The sequence below is a fragment of the Podarcis bocagei genome (genome assembly GCF_964188305.1).
Source record: "Podarcis bocagei genome assembly, chromosome: 2".
NCBI lineage: Eukaryota > Metazoa > Chordata > Lepidosauria > Squamata > Lacertidae > Podarcis > Podarcis bocagei.
The window spans coordinates 112,584,028-112,604,013 of NC_138126.1; the positions used below are offsets into that span (position 1 = coordinate 112,584,028).

Consider the following 19,986-nt stretch of genomic DNA (forward strand, 5'->3'; position numbering starts at 1 on the left):
AGTCTGGTAGTAATTGTTCTCTTTGACATCTGCTGGGAAGGTGTTCCACAGGGCAGGTGCCACTACCGAGAAGGCCCTCTGCCTGTAACTTGGATTCTCGCAGTGCAGGAACCACCAGAAGGGCCTCAGCGCTGGACCTCAGCGTCTGAGCAGAACGATGGGGGTGGAGATCATAGCTGTCAACCTTCCCTTTTTTTGTGGAAAATTCCCTTATTCCAGCTCCGTTTTCCGCTGCTTCCCGCTGCTATCCTGGATAGTTAGATATCCCATAGACTGTCCCCGGGACAGGTGACGCTGGTGATCCCTTATTTTCAAATGTGAAAATTGACAGCTATGGTGGAGATGCTCCTTCAGATATACTGGGCCGAGGCCGTTTAGGGCTTTAAAGGTCAGCACCAACACTTTGAATTGTGCTCGGAAACGTACTGGGAACCAATGTAGGCCTTTCAAGACCGGTTTTGTGGCAGATGGCCATTCAGCTTCTGCTTTGAAATCTCCCAAGGAAAGAGTCCACTGCTTCTTGTGGGAGTCTGTTCCACTGCCGAACAAGCTCTTGCTGTCAGAAAGTTTTTCCTAATGTTTAGACAGAATCAAATCTCTACTCAGCCAGGAAGTTCTGCCCTCCTGAGTCGCGGTCCTTGCAAGCAGGTATGCGGAGGATCATCATCTCAGGCTTTCAACTTCAGTCCTATGCGCGTTTACCTGGGGGTAAGGCACAGTGGGAAATTCCTGCGCTGCAGAATCATTTTCCAGGTTCACCCTCCTCATTTCAGAGCAAGACTTGTTGAACTCAGTTTGAACTTAACTTGCGAGTAGACATGCACAGCATCACACCATAAATCGCAAAATGAAATGAAATCTATGAGTGACCTGTTTATTACTTGTGTTGTTATCACTTGATGTTAAACACTGGGATTTAAAGAGGCTTTCAGAAACATATTTTTAAAAGTGCATACCCTCCGATGAAAAGAGGGACATCCATAATTATAATTATAATTTCCATAATTATAATTTTATTGTTTATACCCCATACATCTTACTGGGTTGCCCTAGCCTAGCCACTCTGGGGAGCTTCCAACATACGTATATAAAAACATAATAAAGCATTTTTACAAAACCTTCCCTATACAGTGGTACCTCAGGTTAAGTACTTAATTCGTTCCAGAGGTCTGTTCTTAACCTGAAACTGTTCTTAACCTGAAGCACCACTTTAGCTAATGGGGCCTCCTGCTGCCGCTGCACGATTTCTGTTCTCATCCTGAAGCAAAGTTCTTAACCCGAGGTACTATTTCTGGGTTAGCGAAGTCTGTAACCTGAAGCGTATATAACCTGAAGCGTATATAACCCGAGGTACCACTGTACAGGATTGCCTTGGGGGTTGGATAACTCCATATCCTCCGACATTTCTCTAATGAAAATAGGGACATCCTAAGGAAAAGTGGGACATTCCGGGATCGAATCAGAAACCAGGATGGCTTCTCTAAATCAGGGACATCCCTGGAAAATAGGGACACTTGGAGGGTCTGAAACAGGGGTCAGCAAACTTTTTCAGCAGGGGGCTGGTCCACTGTCCCTCAGAACTTGTGGGGGGCCAGAATATATTTTTTGGGGAAAATAATGAACGGATTCCTATGCCCCCACAAATAACCCAGAGATGCATTTTAAATAAAAGGACACATTACACTCATTGAAAAAAACGCTGATTTCCGGACCGTCCGCGGGCTGGATTTAAAAGGCGATTGGGCCGGATCCGGCCCCCGGGCCTTAGTTTGCCTACCCATGGTCTGAAAGTTTCATGGGGGCGGGGGGGTGATGCTCTCTATCAATGCGGTGGGCGATAACATTACAGGGGCAGGAACCTTGGAAGCGAGCTGCGCGCACGACGGAGCAGAATAAGGCGCTGCACTGTACGGCAAGAGGGGGAGCGGATTTCCATTACCCGCAAAGCCCGGGGAAGAAAGAGGGGGAAAGGAGCCAGCAAGATGTTGCCTTCCCTCCAGGAGTCCGTAGACGGGGACGACAGAGAGCTGGAGAGCAGCGAGGAAGGGAGCGGCTTGCCGGAGGATCGGAAATCGGAGCGCAGCAGCAACAGCTACTATTGCCTGTACGGCTACCAAGGCTGCAGGTGAGGCGGGGTGGGGTGGGGTGGGAAGCTGGTGGGCTTCGTCGCGGCGTCTCCCCACCCCCCGGTTCTGCAGCATGCACTCATAGAACTGCAAAGCTGGAAGGGATCCTGAGGAATCATCTAATGTCCCATGCGGGGATCGAACCTGCAACCTTGGCTGCACGCTCCAGCCAACACCCTTCCCTTCTCGTCTTTTGTGGCCCCTTATTTCAGCGTGGCGTTTGGGAGGCGTGCGCCAGCAGCTGCCTTCAATGAATTGGGCTGATCTTTTTTTTTCCTCTTTAAAAGCTATCGCCCTTCCCCACATCTTGTGGTACTGAACTCCATTCATCGAATGGCTTCCGCTCCACAAATGCGTCTTAATGCTTTCCCATAAAGCCGGCTAAACTAGCAGCCTCCGTTGGGAAGTGGGGTGTGAAGTAAGCTCTAGCCTGCATAATAAATCGCATGGCACGCAGTTTGAATGGCAATGCCCATCAACATTGCCCCACCTCGGACATGACGCCCCCCCCCCCCCATGATGTGATCAATTGTGCAGGGCTTACTTGACACCCACACCCACAGATCAATATTTTATTCAAGTTGGCACCCCTCTTTCCTGTTAACCTGCTTCCAGATCATTTTGTACCTGGATATGCCAGGATATACCTGTGACCTTTTCCATGCAAAGCATGTTCCCTTCCCGACACTCACTAATACATAAAGCCACCCCTCCAATTCCAATTCCAAATATGAACTGAAACAGTGGGGGAAAGAGGGAGGTCCCACTGTTGTGTCGGGTTGCGACAGCAAACCTTCTCAAAGCAAACAGCTAGCCTGGATCTGTTCCTGCTTGTTCGGATGACCACCCAGAATGATGTGTGAAATGGAACATGTCTGGAGTCGGAGACCTTCCCCATTGTTTTCTGGGGGGGCCCTCTTCTTCTTGCAATGTCTTTGGGGTTTGTGGTTATATGATTTGTGTGTTTTTGTAGGTGTGTTCATAACTGATTAGATTCCCCCTCCCGCCAGGTTCCACCAGGGTGTAGACAGCGATGATGGGAGCCCAAACAGCACAACAGCTGAAACTCCGTCTTCTGATGATTTCAGGTCAACCAACATGGCAAACCCATTGAAATTTTCTGAATCCTTCTCTGCTAATTAGAATTTGCATAGCTGTGGTGTGGAGGGATCCTAAAAACTGAAGCGAATTCTTCTGAGCACAATGAACTTTCTGTAGTGGGACATTTCCGTAGTATGATGAGTTGGCAATGGAAAGAAGAATTCTTTATTTGGTGGGCATGCTTAGGCTAAGAGTAGCCTAAAACAATCTTGCCCCCACCTAGTGCTGTCCAAATGTTTTGGGCCACAGGGGTTCCTCAACTTTTTTGGGCCCTGGGGACATGTTTGGAAATCTAAGAAACAGTCATGGGGACCATAAAACAAAAGGGGAAAAACTGGTGATGCTCAGAACACTGTCCCCCCACAAACCAAGGAAAAACACTTCCACCCCTCAAAGCAAATAAAAAGCAGATCAAAAAAGCAGGCCACTCCCCTAGATAGTCAACCCACTTCCAACCAAACAGCAAGGGGGGAAAAAGCAAACAGACAATAAAAGGTAAAGGGACCCCTGACCATTAGGGACGCGGGTGGCGCTGTGGGTTAAACTACAGAGCCTAGGACTTGCCGATCAGAATGTCAGCGGTTCAAATCCCCACAACGGGGTGAGCTCCCGTTGCTCGGTCTCTGCTCCTGCCAACCTAGCAGTTCGAAAGCACGTCAAAGTGCAAGTAGATAAATAGGTACCGCTCCAGCGGGAAGGTAAATGGCGTTTCCGTGTGTTGCTCTGGTTCGCCAGAAGCGGCTTAGTCATGCTGGCCACATGACCCGGAAGCTGTACGCCGGCTCCCTTGGCCAATAAAGCAAGATGAGCGCTGCAACCCCAGAGTCGGTCACGACTGGACTTAATGGTCAGAGGTCCCTTTACCTTAGCAGGCTTCTTCATAAGAGCCTGGCTCTGCAACCAGAAGGAGCATATACTCCTCCTCTGGTCTTTGGTACCGACTAAGGCTATGATCCTAGCCATTCCTACCTAGAAATAACTCATACGGAATTCAGTGGGGCTCACTCCCAAGTAAGTGGGGTTAGAATTGCAGGCTAAGTGGCTAGTCGAAAACTCTCTTAGTCAACAGTGTGTTTTGTTTTCATTTATGTAGTCTCTCCTTGGTGGACACTAACTTACCGGCCGAAGCAGAGATGGAACTGCGTAGCTTTGTTGCCAAACACCTTGCCAAGGGAGCCTTTTTTGAAGGGATGGGCAATGTTGTATCTGTGGAGTTCAGGTAAGAATCCACATGATTCTCTCCGCACCCTGGTGCCAAATAACCGTTTTGCAGGAACAACATGTTATGATTGTGACTTCTGCGTAGCCTTCCTTTTCTTCCTCTCACCCCCACCTTTCCCCAGCTCTGCTGCAGTTTGCCAGGTAAGGATCCGTAGCATGTGAAGAGATTTTGGCTTTCTAAAGAATACAATGGAAAACAGAGTATATGTGGGGACTGGAGCCTCCGGTGGGAGTTTGCACATTGTCTGTAACACGTAGCAATGGGAAATGAATGACTATTTTCTTAATAATAAGCGGTTATCATGTGTCAGATCATACATAATAAAGCTACCATGGAAACTTCATTTAGTCTGCTGGGAAATTTAATTCCTTTCTTCTTGTGTCTCTGAAATTTTTGAAGACGGCACAAAGTTACACAATCTTTCGCCTTCAAATAAAAATGTGGTATTAGGGGCAGCTCTGCTTACACTGCCATGGTTATATTTTCTTGCCATTACCGTGGTACCTCGGGTTAAGAACTTAATTCGTTCCGGAGGTCCGTTCTTAACCTGAAACTGTTCTTAACCTGAAGCACCACTTTAGCTAATGGGGCCTCCTGCTGCCGCCGCGCCGCCGGAGCACGATTTCTGTTCTTATCCTGAAGCAAAGTTCTTAACCCGAGGTACTATTTCTGGGTTAGCGGAGTCTGTAACCTGAAGCGTATGTAACCTGAAGCGTATGTAACCCGAGGTACCACTGTATAGTGTGCCAAGAGTAGCAGGCGTAGGAATCCATAATGCATACAAGCCATGACTCATATTTTAAACTACCTGGGGTGCCAATGTGTTTTAGAGTTTAGGATAGCTAAAGTTATAATGGTTTGGTGATTAAGAGCAAACTGAAATACATGATCTTCACTAAAATCTTGATTAGAGTAGTACATTTTATAAGTGTGGCAGCAATCCAATCCTGATTTACTTGGGAATAAGCCTGTTGAGCTTAGGGAGACTTATGAGTAAACGAGGGCTGATTAATGAAGTCTTAGTTGATTAATCAAATGGATTTTAATCAATGGACAGTGTGATTTTATCAACTCAGAAACAAGTCCCATTGAGTTTGGTGGGGCCTACTCCCAGGTAAACAGTGCCTGCCAGTGACAATTTTTAGAAGTACTTGTTCAAAACAATTGACATTAAAATGAAAAATGTATTGTCGGGTCAAATAGTGATGCCATTTTAGCTTGTTAAAATGGTATTTATTCCATTAATGTAAGTAAGTAATTAATTAAATGTGGACCGGGCTACACACACACACACACACACACACGACAGAAACAGGGGGGGGAGAAGTCCCTCCTTTCTGTCTGAATTGCCAACAAGCCCAGCCCCCCACCCATCTTTCCCATGCTCCCAGAAATGCCTGGATTAGAGGCAAGTAAGCAAGAGGAAGATAATTGCATCTGTCCTTCACACAAACCTGTTCTGGTCTCTTTTCCTCCCATTTCTACAGCTCAAAGCCTAAATTGTCCTTTTGTCTCCAGCTCCCTTTGATCTCCAAAAGCTGTTTTCGAAATGCATGCCAAAAAGAAAAGAGAGGGTTATTATCAATGGGGTAGTGAAGGATAGGATAGGGACTTACAGGAACTGAATGCAAGGAAGAATGGATAAGCCTTTAGCCTGGGAGCCATGAACAGCTGGCTCTTAAGCAGTTGGGTAAGATCTCTTAAATTGCTTCTGTGCTTTTTCCCTACGTTTCTATTGCTTTTGTGTTTTATTTTGTAAACCTGCCCTGCGATTTTCAGATAAAGGGTGGTATGTGAATTTAATAAATAGTAATAATTCTAAAACATTGCTTTGTTTTAAAAATGCCCAACTTGGCTGCATCGTAACTCCATTAAGACATCACCTACAGTTTGTTTGCTCTTGAATGCAAGGTTAAGGGAAGGGTGATTTTTGAACTCTTGGGGCAAATTTTTGAGGTACAGCGAAGAAGTTAATGGAGGCATAAAGCAAGTTGTATTGACACTAGATTGAAGTGGCTGGGTAGAATCCAGACTCTCAAGCAAGTGCTGGGTTTATGATGTGATCGGCGAGTGGACAGGTTATGGTGAGAGATAAAAGAATAAAAATCACTCTGTGATTAATTCAGAATTTCTCTTTTCAGTATTCCAGAAAGCCGAGTTGGTTGCTATTACTGCCTCTTCCAGCCAGAAAAATGTACAGAAATGGCAAACGCAGAATTGAGCAGCTGTGCTCTAGACTACGTGATCTGTTTTTTGGGAGGCTCAGAGAAGGGACTTGAACTATATCCTTTTATCTTTGTGTGTGTGTGTGTGTGTGTGTGTGTGTGTAAGAGGAGACTATGAGCGGAAAAGTCATTTTTTTCAAGTGGGTAATACTGTGGTTGCTTCATTGAATTCAGCCAAAGATGACAGCATGCAGACCACAGCATATGTATGCCCTGATCATTCTTTTGTGGTTTTGGCTATAAACATCTGAGAATACTGGTTTTGTTTTGTTTTGCTTTTTTTTTTAAGTAGGCCCCATTTTTCCAGGGTTGTATTTGGAAAACAGAAGGCAAAAGCTTTTCAAAAACCAGGCTGAAAGAATTCCCCCACCCTCCAAAGGCTGACCAATATATGTTCACATTTGAAAGTAATGACTTCTTAGTGCAGAAAGAACGTAACGGATGTGCAATGGATCCACAAACTCTATTTCAATCTTTTCCTGAGAAACGATGTGCAAATTTCATCATCCCCATGTACCTAAATCTATGTAGTCTGGTTTATTATACTTCTGACGGCGCACATCTGAAGGTGTCGTCTGCTCCTTGAATTCAACAATTCCTAGAATTAGATTCATTTGGAGGGCCTTTTTGTCTTTCCACAATAGTTAGAAGTCAAGGGCTGCAGAGCCTGGACCTTAACGTCAGAAACACTTCAGATGCTTTAACAAACACATTGTTTCCTTAAGAGTTTACATTCAGACTTGAGCTTGACAGATATGTTCAGGACCTGAAAATTAACCTGGATTTAGAGGCAAGTGTTGATCGCTGTTGGTTTGCTCTCTGTTCAGAGACACTCCAATTTTGACTTCAGAGTTAACTACAAAAAAACCTACCAACCTTCATTGGAATATACTGCCTGGGATTTAAAGGGCTGCGCAATGGCTTCTAGGTTCTTGTGCTGGGCTTGCGTTTCTGAAATGCAGCTCCCCAGGGCTTCAGGGTGAAGCCACTTCTGCGTCTTGGGGGAGTTTCAAGAGCAGTTTGTGATGCTGTGTGGAGGTTCTGCTACGTTAAAGGTAAAGGATCCCTGACAGTTGAGTCCAGTCGCGAACGACTCGGGTTGCGGCGCTCATCTCGCTTTACAGGCCGAGGGAGCCAACACAGTTTTTCTGGGTCATGTGGCCAGCATGACTAAGCCGCTTCTGGTGAACCAGAGCAGCGCATGGAAACGCCGTTTACCTTCCCGCCACAGTGGTGCCTATTTATCTACTTGCACCGGTGTGCTTTCGAACTGCTAGGTTGGCAGGAGCTGGGACCAAGCAACGGGAGCTCACTCCATCACGGGGATTCGAACCGCCGAGCTTCTGATCAGCAAGCCCTAGGCTCAGTGGTTTAGACCACAGCGCCACCCTACATGTGCCTAAAGTAGCTCATCGGATTTCCACCATTATGTTGCTTCTGCTGAGCTGTTTGATTCAAGATGACAGCTGTTGTCGGCCTTGCATGATTTGGAATTAAGAATGAATGTTAGCTGAAAGCTCCATGAGTAGAGATTGTCAGGAGTCGTTTATCTGAACTAAACTTCACGGTTCCATGTAAAAGTTTCACTCTTTTCAATTTGTTGCAGCAAGATAATCTGGAGACTTGTGTTAAGCCTCTCTTGGCAACTTGGTTTGAGGATTCAATCTGTCCTATTCAGAGAGTGGTGAAGCTTTTCCAGGAGAAACTTTCCTTTGTGTTACATGCCGTGAGTACAGTTTCACACATCCCAGAACGACTTTTCTGTTCAACTCATTGCTTTTTGACAGTTTGCAGTTGCAGTTCTGTTTGCACATGGGAATATAACTCTGTCAAAGAGAAAAGTCCATTAATAGTGGTTTAGTTTATTGCTGAATTAGCCATGGTGCCCAAAGTAGTAGTAGTAGTAGTAGTAGTAGTAGTAGTAGTAATTATTATTATTATTATTATTATTATTATTATTATTATTATTATTATTTATTATTTATACCCCGCCCTTCTGGCTGGGTTTCCCCAGTCACTCTGGGCGGCTCCCAACAGAATAATAATAATAATAATAATAATAATAATAATAATAAAGCAATCAAACATTAAAAACTTCCCTGAACAGGGTTGCCTTCAGATGTCTTCTAAAAGTCAGATACTTGGTTATTTCCTTGACATCTGATGGGAGGGCATTCCATAGGAAGGGTGCCACTACCTAGAAGGCCCTCTGCCTGGTTCCCTGTAGCTTTGCTTCTTGCAGAGAGGGAACAGCCAGAAGGCCCTTGGAGCTGGACCTCAGTGTCTGGGCTGAATGATGGGGGTGGAGATGCTCCTTCCGGTATACTGGGCTGAGGCCGTTTAAGGCTTTAAAGGTCACCACCAACACTGAATTGTGATTGGAAATGTACTAGGAGCCAATGTAGGTCTTTCAGGACCAGTGTTATATGGTCTCGGCGGCCACTCCCAGTCACCAGTAAGTAAACCTCAGTCTAAGTAGAGGACAGACCAGGTGTTTGGACCATTGATCAGGAATGTAGGTTTAAAAACATGCCGGCATTTCTTTTGTTCAGAAATGCAAGGTGAGATTAAACTTCCCACTTTAAAATAGTAAATTTTGCTTCATACAACTCTTACTTCTTCTACTGCAAATGAGGTTTACTTTTACGTGCTTAACAAAGACACACAGCCAAAGACAAATCCATTGATTTTTAGAGAGAGGAAACATCCATTTGTCCTTAGAGAGCAAGAGACACAGCTTCTCTACAGATGAGAGAGAGTCTGGTAGGCAGAGTATTGAGTTTGGACCCGGATGATGTGAGATTGAAACCCTGTTTCGCCAGGAAGCTCCCTAGCTTAATGGTCACCATATATCAAATAAGCCATGTTGTAAAGATAAAATAAGTGGAGCGGGGGATATTTACTTTGAAGAGAAATTGTGTCGGTTATCATCATATACATGACTGTGCAGAAGTAAATCTCACTAAATACAGTGGGACTTAATCCCAGGTAAGTGGGTGCAGGACTGCCGCCTAAGTCTACATCAGGTGTGACTCGCCGGAAGTTGTTGGGCTTTAGCATCCCTGACCACTGACCACGCTGGCCGTGGCTGATGGATGAAGGAGTCCAGCGATATTTGAAGAGCCGCAGGTTAGCCACTCCAGTCTACCTCATTATACAGAACACTGACATTATAACTTTCCCGTTTCAAGGCTCTGAGTTGCACTCCAGTTGAAGTTAAAGCGCCCGATGAAAGGACAAAGAAGGATATTAACAGGTAAGAGTAAACCACCCATTAAGTTTGCCTTTCCCATACGTAGCTTGGCTTGTTACACGGCAGCTGCCTTGCCCTCTCCCTGTCTTGAGCTTAGTGATGAACACTTTTTTTAAAAAAATGCACATTCTTTCTCAGGTTCCTTAGAGCTGCAAGCCTTCAAGATCTTGTCCGGGAAGCCACCATGACTTCCTTGTGTATGGCAATGACCGAGGAACGACACACGCCGGTGGTGATTGACTGCAGTGGGCCACAGCCTCAGTTCCACAATGCAGGTGAGATTTGCAGGCAAGAGAGGTTTCAGGCATATTATAGGTGGTGTCAGTCTTCAGAGTGGCTAGCAATGGGAAATGCTTGGAGTCTTCAATGTTGCTTATTGCTCTATCACTTACTGCAATATTGCTCTGAAATGACACTTGTTTATTTTGGGATGATCTCTCCATGCCACAAGGGTGATCCGGACACACAATCTGGGGTGTGGAGTTAGTCTACCGGTTTTGTCCTCCAGTTATCCTACGCTTTAGATCACATTGCAAAGCTCGGGTTGTCCAATGGTCTTCTTGTCACGAGTTCTCATTATGGACCAAGGCTACGGTTGTGATTAAATTGTCCCATGTACAGTTGTTTTCTAATTCTAATTGTTGCTTTTTAAGAAGCACTGGCAAATTGTCAGGCTGTTGAACTGCAGTGCAGGTTTTTTTGTTTTGTTTAACCCAAAACAAATTTAGAATAGTTAAAGATCATCGTGTATTTATCTTATTTTTAAAAATGGTCTTCATGGTGCACTTTTGACTTGGAGCTATGCTATGTATCCACAACATAGACTAGGGTTGCCATACGCCCAGAATTCCCCGGACATATCCTGAATACAGTGGTACCTCGCGTTACAAACGCCTCAGGTTACAAACGCTTCAGGTTACAAACTCAGCTAACCTGGAAGAGTTACCTCAAGTTGAGAACTTTGCCCCAGGATGAGAATGGAAATCGTGTGCCAGCGGTGCAGCGGCAGCAAGAGGCCCCATTAGCGAAAGCATGCCTCTAGTTAAGAACAGTTTCAAGTTAAAAACGGAGCTCCGGAACGAATTAAGTTCATAACTAGAGGTACCACTGTACAGTGGTACCTCGGGTTACAGACGCTTCAGGTTACAGACTCCACTAACCCAGAAATAGTACCTCAGGTTAAGAACTTTGTTTCAGGATGAGAACAGAAATCGTGCTCTCGTGGCGCGGCGGCAGCAGGAGGCCCCATTAGCTAAGGTGGTGCTTCAGGTTAAGAACCATGTCAGGTTAAGAACGGACCTCTGGAATGAATTAAGTACTTAACCCGAGGTACCACTGTACTGCAGTCAGAAGCAGTGTCCAGGCGGAAATCGCTAAAATATCCGGGAAAATAACAACAAATGGGTCCAACAACTTTGGCCAACCTACCCCCACAAAAAAAAGTAGCGCCTGAACATCACAAGAGCCCTGCTGGATCAAACTGAGGGTCCTTCTAGTCTATAGCATTGTTTCTCCCTCATTAGCCAAGCGGATACCTCCACAAGCAGCCATCCTATAGTGTTGCCCCCAATGGTTTCCTGTGCCTTAGTATTTTCCCAGTTATAAATATGCCAGATAAGTTCATCTACTTACATGGCACTCATGAGAGAGGGCAGTTGGCCTCGCACCATCCTAAGGCTATGCATTCTGCATGCTTCCATTCCTGGATGGCTTAGTTGGTAAGAGCATGGTGCTAATAATGGCAAGGTTGCAAGTTCGATTCCCGTATGGGACAGCTGCATATTCCTGCAATGTAGGGCATTGGACTAGATGATCCTCAGGGTCCCATCCAACTCTACAATTCTATGATTTCTAAGAGGTCAGCACTTGCCTCCATTCTCCCCTCTAGCAATCACAAATGGCTTCTCATATATTATTTTCTTACATCGTACGGATCGCGTTTCTCATGTTATTTACAGTGCTTATAAGGAGAAGACACACCAGCCTTTTGGAAATTCCTATAATACTTTGTTTTATTTCCAAATATGTCTCAGGTAGTGACAAATTCTGTGAATACTGGATGCAAGCATTTCTCAATGGCTCCGAAGGGGGAAATCCGTTTCTCTTCCGGCAAATACTGGAGAACTTTAAATTGAAGGTAACACATTATTGTTATACAGGCAACCCCCACATTTACGTGGGGGTTACGTTCTGAGGCAACCACCCATTTAAGTGAAATTGCCTGTATTTGAAACACCATTGAAAAAGCCTGCAAACACCCTTTCCCACCCCTTTTTGTGACATTTTTGGGCCTCTTCTGGTGCAATTTACACATGCACAATCATGCACATTTCAGATACCCCTAAAATGGTCACTGCCTGTACTTGAGTTGGTGGAAATAGTATAGATTTCTGGATACCTTCACATGCTGCTTATGAATTGAGGATGAATCTCATTCACTCTGCAAGTGTTTAATGTTGGGATGGCCCTAAACTATTAGCCAGTTTAGCCAAAGAACTTTGGAATCAAGACACAATCAGCATTCACCTGAAGTAACAAAATTCTTACTGGTTTTCTATATCCCTGGATTACTCCCTTTGCCGTTCCACATTCCATGGATTTGAATCTCTGTGTTTTAGCATACATTAATCTGCAACTAGATACTATGAACAGAAATTTTTGTATGGAAGAAAACGAACTGTTTTCTGTTCTAGGTAAGTACCGTAAAGGTGGCAGTAATTGCTGGGTGTAATCGAGTGAAATTTAGACTGTGATCCTATACCTACTTACCTGTCCCACTGAAGCTGAGAAGACACACCTAGGATTGTACTGTCAAACACTTTTAAGTCTTGCGGATTCCAGTAGGAGAGAGAAGCTTTATTTTCTCCAGAAACCAGTTGAGGCTAAAAGTGCTTAAAATGGATTGAGCCTGTTGCTTTTGAGGTCACTATTTTCAAATTAAGGATAAGCTATTCCTACGGAAGGGACGCGGGTGGTGCTGTGGGTTAAACCACAGAGCCTAGAACTTGCTGATCAGAAGGTCGGTGGTTCGAATCCCCGCGACGGGGTGAGCTCCCGGTGCTCGGTCCCTGCTCCTGCCCAACTAGCAGTTTGAAAGCACGTCAAAATGCAAGTAGATAAATAGGTACCACTCCAGCGGGAAGGTAAACGGCGTTTCCGTGCGCTGCTTTGGTTTGCCAGAAGCGGCTTAGTCATGCTGGCCACATGACCCGGAAGCTGTACGCTGGCTCCCTCGGCCAATAAAGCGAGATGAGCGCTGCAACCCCAGAGTCGGTCACGACTGGACCTAATGGTCAGGGGTCCCTTTACCTTTATTCCTACAAAAATTCTTGTTTACTGCTCCCAATGCATATATTGGCATGGTATAGACAGGATCCCTGAAACAGCTGCATCTGTATGTGCGTTGGTACACAATCAGTTGCCATCTATAAAAGGAAGATTGGCAGTCATACCGAGCAGCTGATTTGCACGGGGAGTCAATCCTGCACCTTTGCTCTGAACAGCTGATCTTGTGCTATTGCCAGTGTTCATTCTAGCCTGCGTGCAGAGACTCCCCGTAGAGATAATGGGGGAGGAAATGTCCGCAATTTGTCTGTTTACATGTATAGTTTCTTCTCCATCTAAGAGATGCACGTGACCATCAAACGTTCGATGCTGTCATTCTAGGCCATACAAGACATCAACAACCTGAAGCGCTTCATCAGGCAGGCAGAAATGAACCATTACGCTTTGTTCAAGTGCTACTTGTTTCTGAAGAACTGTGGCAGCGGAGACGTCCTCCTGAAGATTGTGAAAGTTGAACACGGAGAGATGCCGGAAGCCAAAAACGTAATAAATGTCCTCGAGGAGTTCATGAGAGAGCCGGTTTGTAATCCTTCTCCTGAACTTGGGGCTACGTACACATTGCAGAATTAGTGTGTCTCTGGGAGAGAAGGAAATGTTGCTTTTCAAAGAACCAGGTGCACGCTTTGCAGAGAGCTGCACTTGGTTCTAGTTCCTCGCAACATTTGATCCAAGTGTTCAGGAAAAGGCACACTTCTCTCAGATCTAAAGCGTAAACTGTGAGCATAGACCAACAGCCCAAGTTTGTAATGAGCCTTAAAGTGGCCCGAAGGTGGGTTAATATTCTGAATCCTCATTTGTGAAATAGAATTCGCTGTTTCATTTGTACTTAAAAACTTTGGACGATTAGAGAACTCTTGCATTCCCCCCCCCTTTTGTGGAAAAAGAGTTCTCTTTCATTAACTTATTATGTGAAAGCTAATTACTTTCTTTTCTTACTTTGGGAATAGGAGGTTATATCGTTTGAAGTCTTCCACAACTGGACCAAAACCGCATTTTCATGTCAGTGATGGTGTTAGGGTTACCTATTAAGAAAATAGTTAATTAAAGCAACCCCAGTGGATCATGATTCAATATTCAGATCAGGTTTAAGAATATAAATTTAAGAATATAAACTGATGAAAGATTGATCACATATAACACTTTAAAATTATAATATTATATTATCATTAACTGTACTTTACCTGCAGGTCCCAGGGTGTGTTACAAAAATTAAACGGTCAGAGCAGATTACAGTGAAACGACCCAAAAAAATTCTGCTTTGTACTTTGCTTGCGCATCACGATTTGATAACTGATCCAGAATATCTCTGTGTAGTTTCCGAATGCATTTGCCTTGAGGTTGTGACTGCAAGACTGTAAAAGCCAAGTACCTGGAAATCTGTGCAGACAACCAGATTTTTTAAAAATGAAATCGGCTATTGCCACCTTTCTCCCAATACCCTGGAGTTTAAAATAACCTGGGGTTGTGAAATGAGGGAGCCCTTTAAAAGGTAACCTGTTTGTGGAGGCTGGCACCACTGCTTTTTCAAGCTCTGGGGTGTTTAGAGATGCAGTCTGAGGATCCTCTTAGAGCAGCAGCTGAGATAAAATTTCCCACGCATGTAGGCCTCTTTATTTATTTAGATGCTACAATCCTTGCCACCAGACATTTCGCCCGGGGAAGGTGGGGTGTATGTATATGGGGATTAAATCCAGTCCCTGCCCCACAACCACATTCGCCCCCCTGAAGTCAGTGGGAATATAGCTTCTTAAAATGCACTACACACACCCAGCTCTGTTGTACATGTTTCTGCAGTGCACCACCTGTGATATATGTGTGTGTGTTTGTGTGCAGAAGAGCGATTCCACAGGTGTATTCGCCCCAGACTGGATAGAAACACTCAGTTTTGGCCAGATATATCTAGAAACTGCCTCCGTTCTCAATTTGCCTATATTTCGTTTAATGGAGAAATGTATCGCGAGAGGTTCAATCATTTTTCACTTTTCTTTAAAACAGGGCCACTTCTAGTTTTCACCTACTCAGGGGGCACAGTCCTTCAAAAACACATTCCTCCCTCCCAAAGGCCCCAATTCAAAAAGTTAAATTTAAGTGCCGTAATGGGCTCTGTGTATAATATACACAGAAAATTGGCAGTTTGCTCTGACCATCCGCTTGTAAAGGTGAGGCAATCTTTTAAGGGATGCATGTGCAAAAACTAATCCAGCTTGGAGCGGCACAGTTAACAGTCCTGTACTTGGGGGGGGGGTGAGTTTTTCTAGCCTGTGACTTGCTCTTAGGCAATCCTAGCGAGAGATCTGCATGTGGCTACAGTGGTGCCTCGCAAAACGAAAAGAATCCGTTCCGCGAGTCTCTTCGTCTTGCGGTTTTTTCGTCTTGCAAAGCAAGCCCATTAGCGGCGTAGCGGATTAGCGCTATTAGCGGCTTAGCGGCCTTAGCGGATCAGCTGATAAGCGGCTTAGCGGATCAGCTGTTAAACGGCTTAGCGGATCAGCTGTTAAACGGCTTAGCAGATCAGTTGATAAGCGGCTTAGCGGATCAGCTGTTAAGCGGCTTAGCGGCTTGGGAAAAAAGGGGTGGAAAAAAACCCTGCAGGAACTCGCAAGACATTTTCGTCTTGCGAAGCAAGCCCATAGGAAATTCGTTTTGCGAAGCACCTCCAAAACGGAAAACCCTTTCGTCTAGTGGGTTTTCCGTCTTGCGAGGCATTCGTCTTGCGGGGCACCACTGTACTTAAGTTTATGGATGGATGGCCTCTGCTAGAGCTTGGTCCGAAAGAATCGGGCTAAAGCAATATCCAAATCCAGATTTCAAGACTAACGACACACCTGTCGAAATAGCCGTTAATTATAGTTGCAATTGTAAAATGTGGACAACCAACACCCCCCCCCCCGCACACAAAAGAAAACCTTTACATGTCGCTTTTATTTATTTATTTTTTGGCGTGTTTATATCGACCACCATGTTAATAAAAAGAGAAGAAGCTGAACAGTAAACCTCAAATTGAACCCGTGCACAAATAACTGTTAGAACAAAACTATAAAGTATGTACACCATAGAAAAATATTTTGACGTTACAGCATGCTACTTTGCAAGTACTGTGTGTGCTCTAATAGCCCTTGATGGGAAAAGCATATTCTGTTCAGCATTATTATTATTTTTTAAGGCAGAATTACTTCATTTGGTGCTATGATGATTAGCTATGGAGGGAGGTACTAACAGTGCAAGCAAAAGAAAGGAAAGCTTCATCGATCTAGCTTTATTCCGTAAACTTAACAGACGCTGTGGGGAGGCAGGACGTGCTTGGTGACTAATAGAGCTATTAAATTTGGTGAAAAACATTTTTACTGCATAAATTCAACCCGTGAAATTCTGTGTGCCTTGTAAAGCTCTCTGTGTTACTAATTTGTATTCTGGTTTGGGATTCTGGGAAGAACTTTTTCCAATTAGAAATCAGTGATTAATTATGATATTAAAATGCATTTCCCTTCAAGCAAGTTTGCTTTTGTTTCACTTCAGTTTGTTACCGTACTGAATGGTTGAATATAATGGGTGAAATTCAACATCGCACTATTACAAATGTCAGCTGGGTTCCCCTGACCCCTCCTCCCACTCCCTATTTTTTTGGGGGGGGGAGGGGGGAAGCCATCTTGTGGAAGTGGAAGCCATTGCACAGGGCTTCTGCTGATGGGTTTGTTAGGTGAATCCCACCCCTAAATCTTTGTGATAAATAGGTTCTTCAGTTTGCACTATGCAGATGAAAAGAGGCTTGCAGCAAGAAGTGCTAAGATGCTACTTACAACTGTTGAGTTTAGAAGTTAGCTTTGCATGTGAACAAACCTCAGAGACTTTGCAACAACCTGCCCCACTCGTAAACTTGAACCTGCAATAGAAGGTGACCTAGGATGTTAGGAATGTGTGCATCCACTATCACACAAATGATGTTCCACTTGAAAGGCTTTTGGGAAGATGGACACTGAAGATTGGGCAGTGTGCCCAATATGAGCTGCTTAGAGAGTTTATGTGCAGGACTTGAAAAGTTAGTATGTAAAATTCTTCCCTCTTCCAGGCTTGTAAAGACATTTTGGGGTCAACGAACACCATCCACACATTAATGCAGGGTCACAGAGACTTGGTACAAAGATAATAGGCCTGTTTCCAAACCTGGTAGTTATGGTGAGATGACAAATGTGTGTGGCTGAATTTGTGTGGTTGAGGCTGTTAGAAACCCAAATTTTCATTCTATCCTGAAAGCAGATGAAATACGAGCAGCACGTAATCCCAAGAGTCTTAATATGCATGAGGTTTTTTTCCCCGTAACTCTGGTGTAGATTTATTTCAAGTACAGTCAAACCTCGGTTCTCAAACAGATCCATTTTCGAACGTTTCGGTTCCTGAACGCCGAAAACCCGGAAGTAAATGCTCTGGTTTTTGAACCTTTTTCGGAACCTGAACATCTGGTGCGGCTTCTGCTTGAGTGTAAGAAGCTCTTGCAACCAATCGGAAGCTGCGCCTCCGTTGTCTAACGTTTCAGAAGTCGAACAGTCTTCCGGAATGGAATATGTTTGACAACCGAGGTTTGACTGTACTCGATTCCATTTTGACTGTCTTTAAAATGTGATGTTGCTTTGTAAGTTGATTAAGTGGGGAAAGCTTTGCCTGTTTGTAAATAAGTTCAGTATTGGTTAGACACAATTCTACTTAGCGGGAAAGACCAGGTCAGAGTTTGATGGCACTTGATAAAATTTTAGCGGCAAGTTTTTTCTTTTTTGGTCAACATTTGCAAAGTTCAGCTGTGCTCATTTCCACACTGGCTAGAATTGGATGGGGACACATTTCTGCATCTGAACCAAAATACTCATTCAGCTAGTTGAGTCGGAAGCCCAGGTGGGTATCACAATTTGGGTAGGGCTGCTTCTGCAACCTTGCCAGTTGGGGCATATATTTTATAAAATTAATTTTTAAATTATTTTGTTTAATGTTATCATCTTTCCCCACTGTGAAGTTTCCACTGCAGCCGCTTACCTTGCTGAAAAGACAGGACGGCTTTTTCAAAGTTTAAAATGTAAACCAAAAAGTGACTTCTAAGAAATTATGGCTGCATAAACACCATTGTGTTGGTAGCCATTAAGAAACCATTCAGCCTCAAATTGTAAATATATTAAAACAGAGACCCATGGTTCCTACTCCATGACCAAAACATCAAGATCCTCAAGGTTTCACACTTCTTTTCTGCACCCATCAGTAGACTGGAAACTCCTTCAAACAAACCACAGTTCCCTGTGATGTCTAGACTTTGAACCCTGGTTTATTTAAACAAGGGTTAGTGAAAACAAACCAGGATCAAGCTGTGGCTTCATATCCTGCTTTGGTCACTAACTAGAGGTTAAACAAACCAGTTCCTTGAGTTTTGACATTACATAAAAATTCCCTTAAAGGTGAAATGAAAGTTTCTGATAAGCTACAGGTGTCGAAGAAGAGAAAAGGGAAATAAGTGCAGGAGGCCTAAGCGTTCCTGTTAAATCTGAACTAGGCCAGAGACAGTCTACAGCAGGGTTTTCCAAACTTGGATCTCCAGCTGTTTTTGGACTACAATTCCCATCATCCCTGACCATCGGTCCTGCTAGCTAGGGATGATAGGAGTTGTAGTCCAAACACAGCTGGAGACCCAAGTTTGGGAAACCCTGGTCTATACTTTCAGTAGCAAATACAGGCCTGGTCACCACTTTCTGAGCTGCAAAATTGCACCCTGGATTGTGTTCAGTGACAGGTAGAGAAAACACACCTGAAACATTGGAGTTGCTTAACCCTTTCCCACCTGCCACGTCATGTAGTAGAAAACCGCTTCACTTTCCTTCATGTGCTTTGACAGAAAATTAATTGGGGCCAAATGGATCTGCAGGGGAAAGAAGGTGGGGTGATTGAGAACATACATATCCAATCCATTGCTCCCCCCCCCTGCAAACTGGATTCCCAATAGTACAGATGAGCCGACAAGAGCATGATCAAACCTTGCAACATATTCCACTTCCTTTGCCCCATCTGTCTGATTTGCTGAAGCCCACCAAGCTGAAAGCTGTGTGCAGGACTGGACTCTACGTCTAACATGCCCAAACTCACTGTGCACATCTCAGTGCACGGGCTGATGTCATGGGGGTTCTGGAGCAAATTCTTCATTTATCTAGGGATTTCTTCCAGGACCTTAAGCCAGACTCGACATAGAAACACAATTAATAAACACGGCCATCTGCTTCTATATATAGAGCAGTAGAATTAGTCCGGAACAGGCGCATGAAAAATCCAATTTGAAATTTGTGAACACAGCCTTTAGAAAGAGTAGCTACGTAACGCTGCCCGGTAGATGTCCCCGTAGGAGCTGAGCAATCTGTCTCTCGCATCACCCTTCCCTGTCAGTTGCTCTTTAAACCCTATGCTGTAATACTTCATTATAAAAGAAAAGAGCGGATGTGACAGCACGTTCTGTCTCTAAGTCCACGTTTGCCAGTATGAAACCCTGCATGTTCTCCCTCACCGACGCAGCATTTTAATTATTTTGAATATATTTAAAGGAAGGCTGAGTCTACGGCACAGAGATTCTGGCAGGAGCAGAGTTAAACACGAAGACTTTTTGTGACGAGGCTAAGACTCGCTGCAAGATGCAATTAATCTACAGCAGTCTGCAATGTTGTAAGCTAGCAAGGACATCTGGAGGTAAAG

The 19,986-nt window shown here is 44.4% G+C and overlaps 1 protein-coding gene across 1 annotated transcript; it reads left to right on the top strand.

Moving 5' to 3' along the window:
- Nucleotides 1-1,890: 1,890 nt before the first annotated feature.
- Nucleotides 1,891-14,727, top strand: LOC308580153 (protein Njmu-R1). The gene is made up of 10 exons (XM_081181470.1): nt 1,891-2,125; nt 3,137-3,214; nt 4,321-4,446; nt 6,591-6,731; nt 7,407-7,468; nt 8,285-8,400; nt 9,866-9,930; nt 10,066-10,202; nt 11,961-12,064; nt 13,594-14,727. Exons 1-10 carry the CDS (start codon nt 1,983-1,985, stop codon nt 13,840-13,842), a joined length of 1,221 nt encoding a protein of 406 aa, XP_081037596.1. The 5' UTR covers nt 1,891-1,982; the 3' UTR covers nt 13,843-14,727.
- The last annotated feature ends 5,259 nt before the right edge of the window (nt 14,728-19,986 follow it).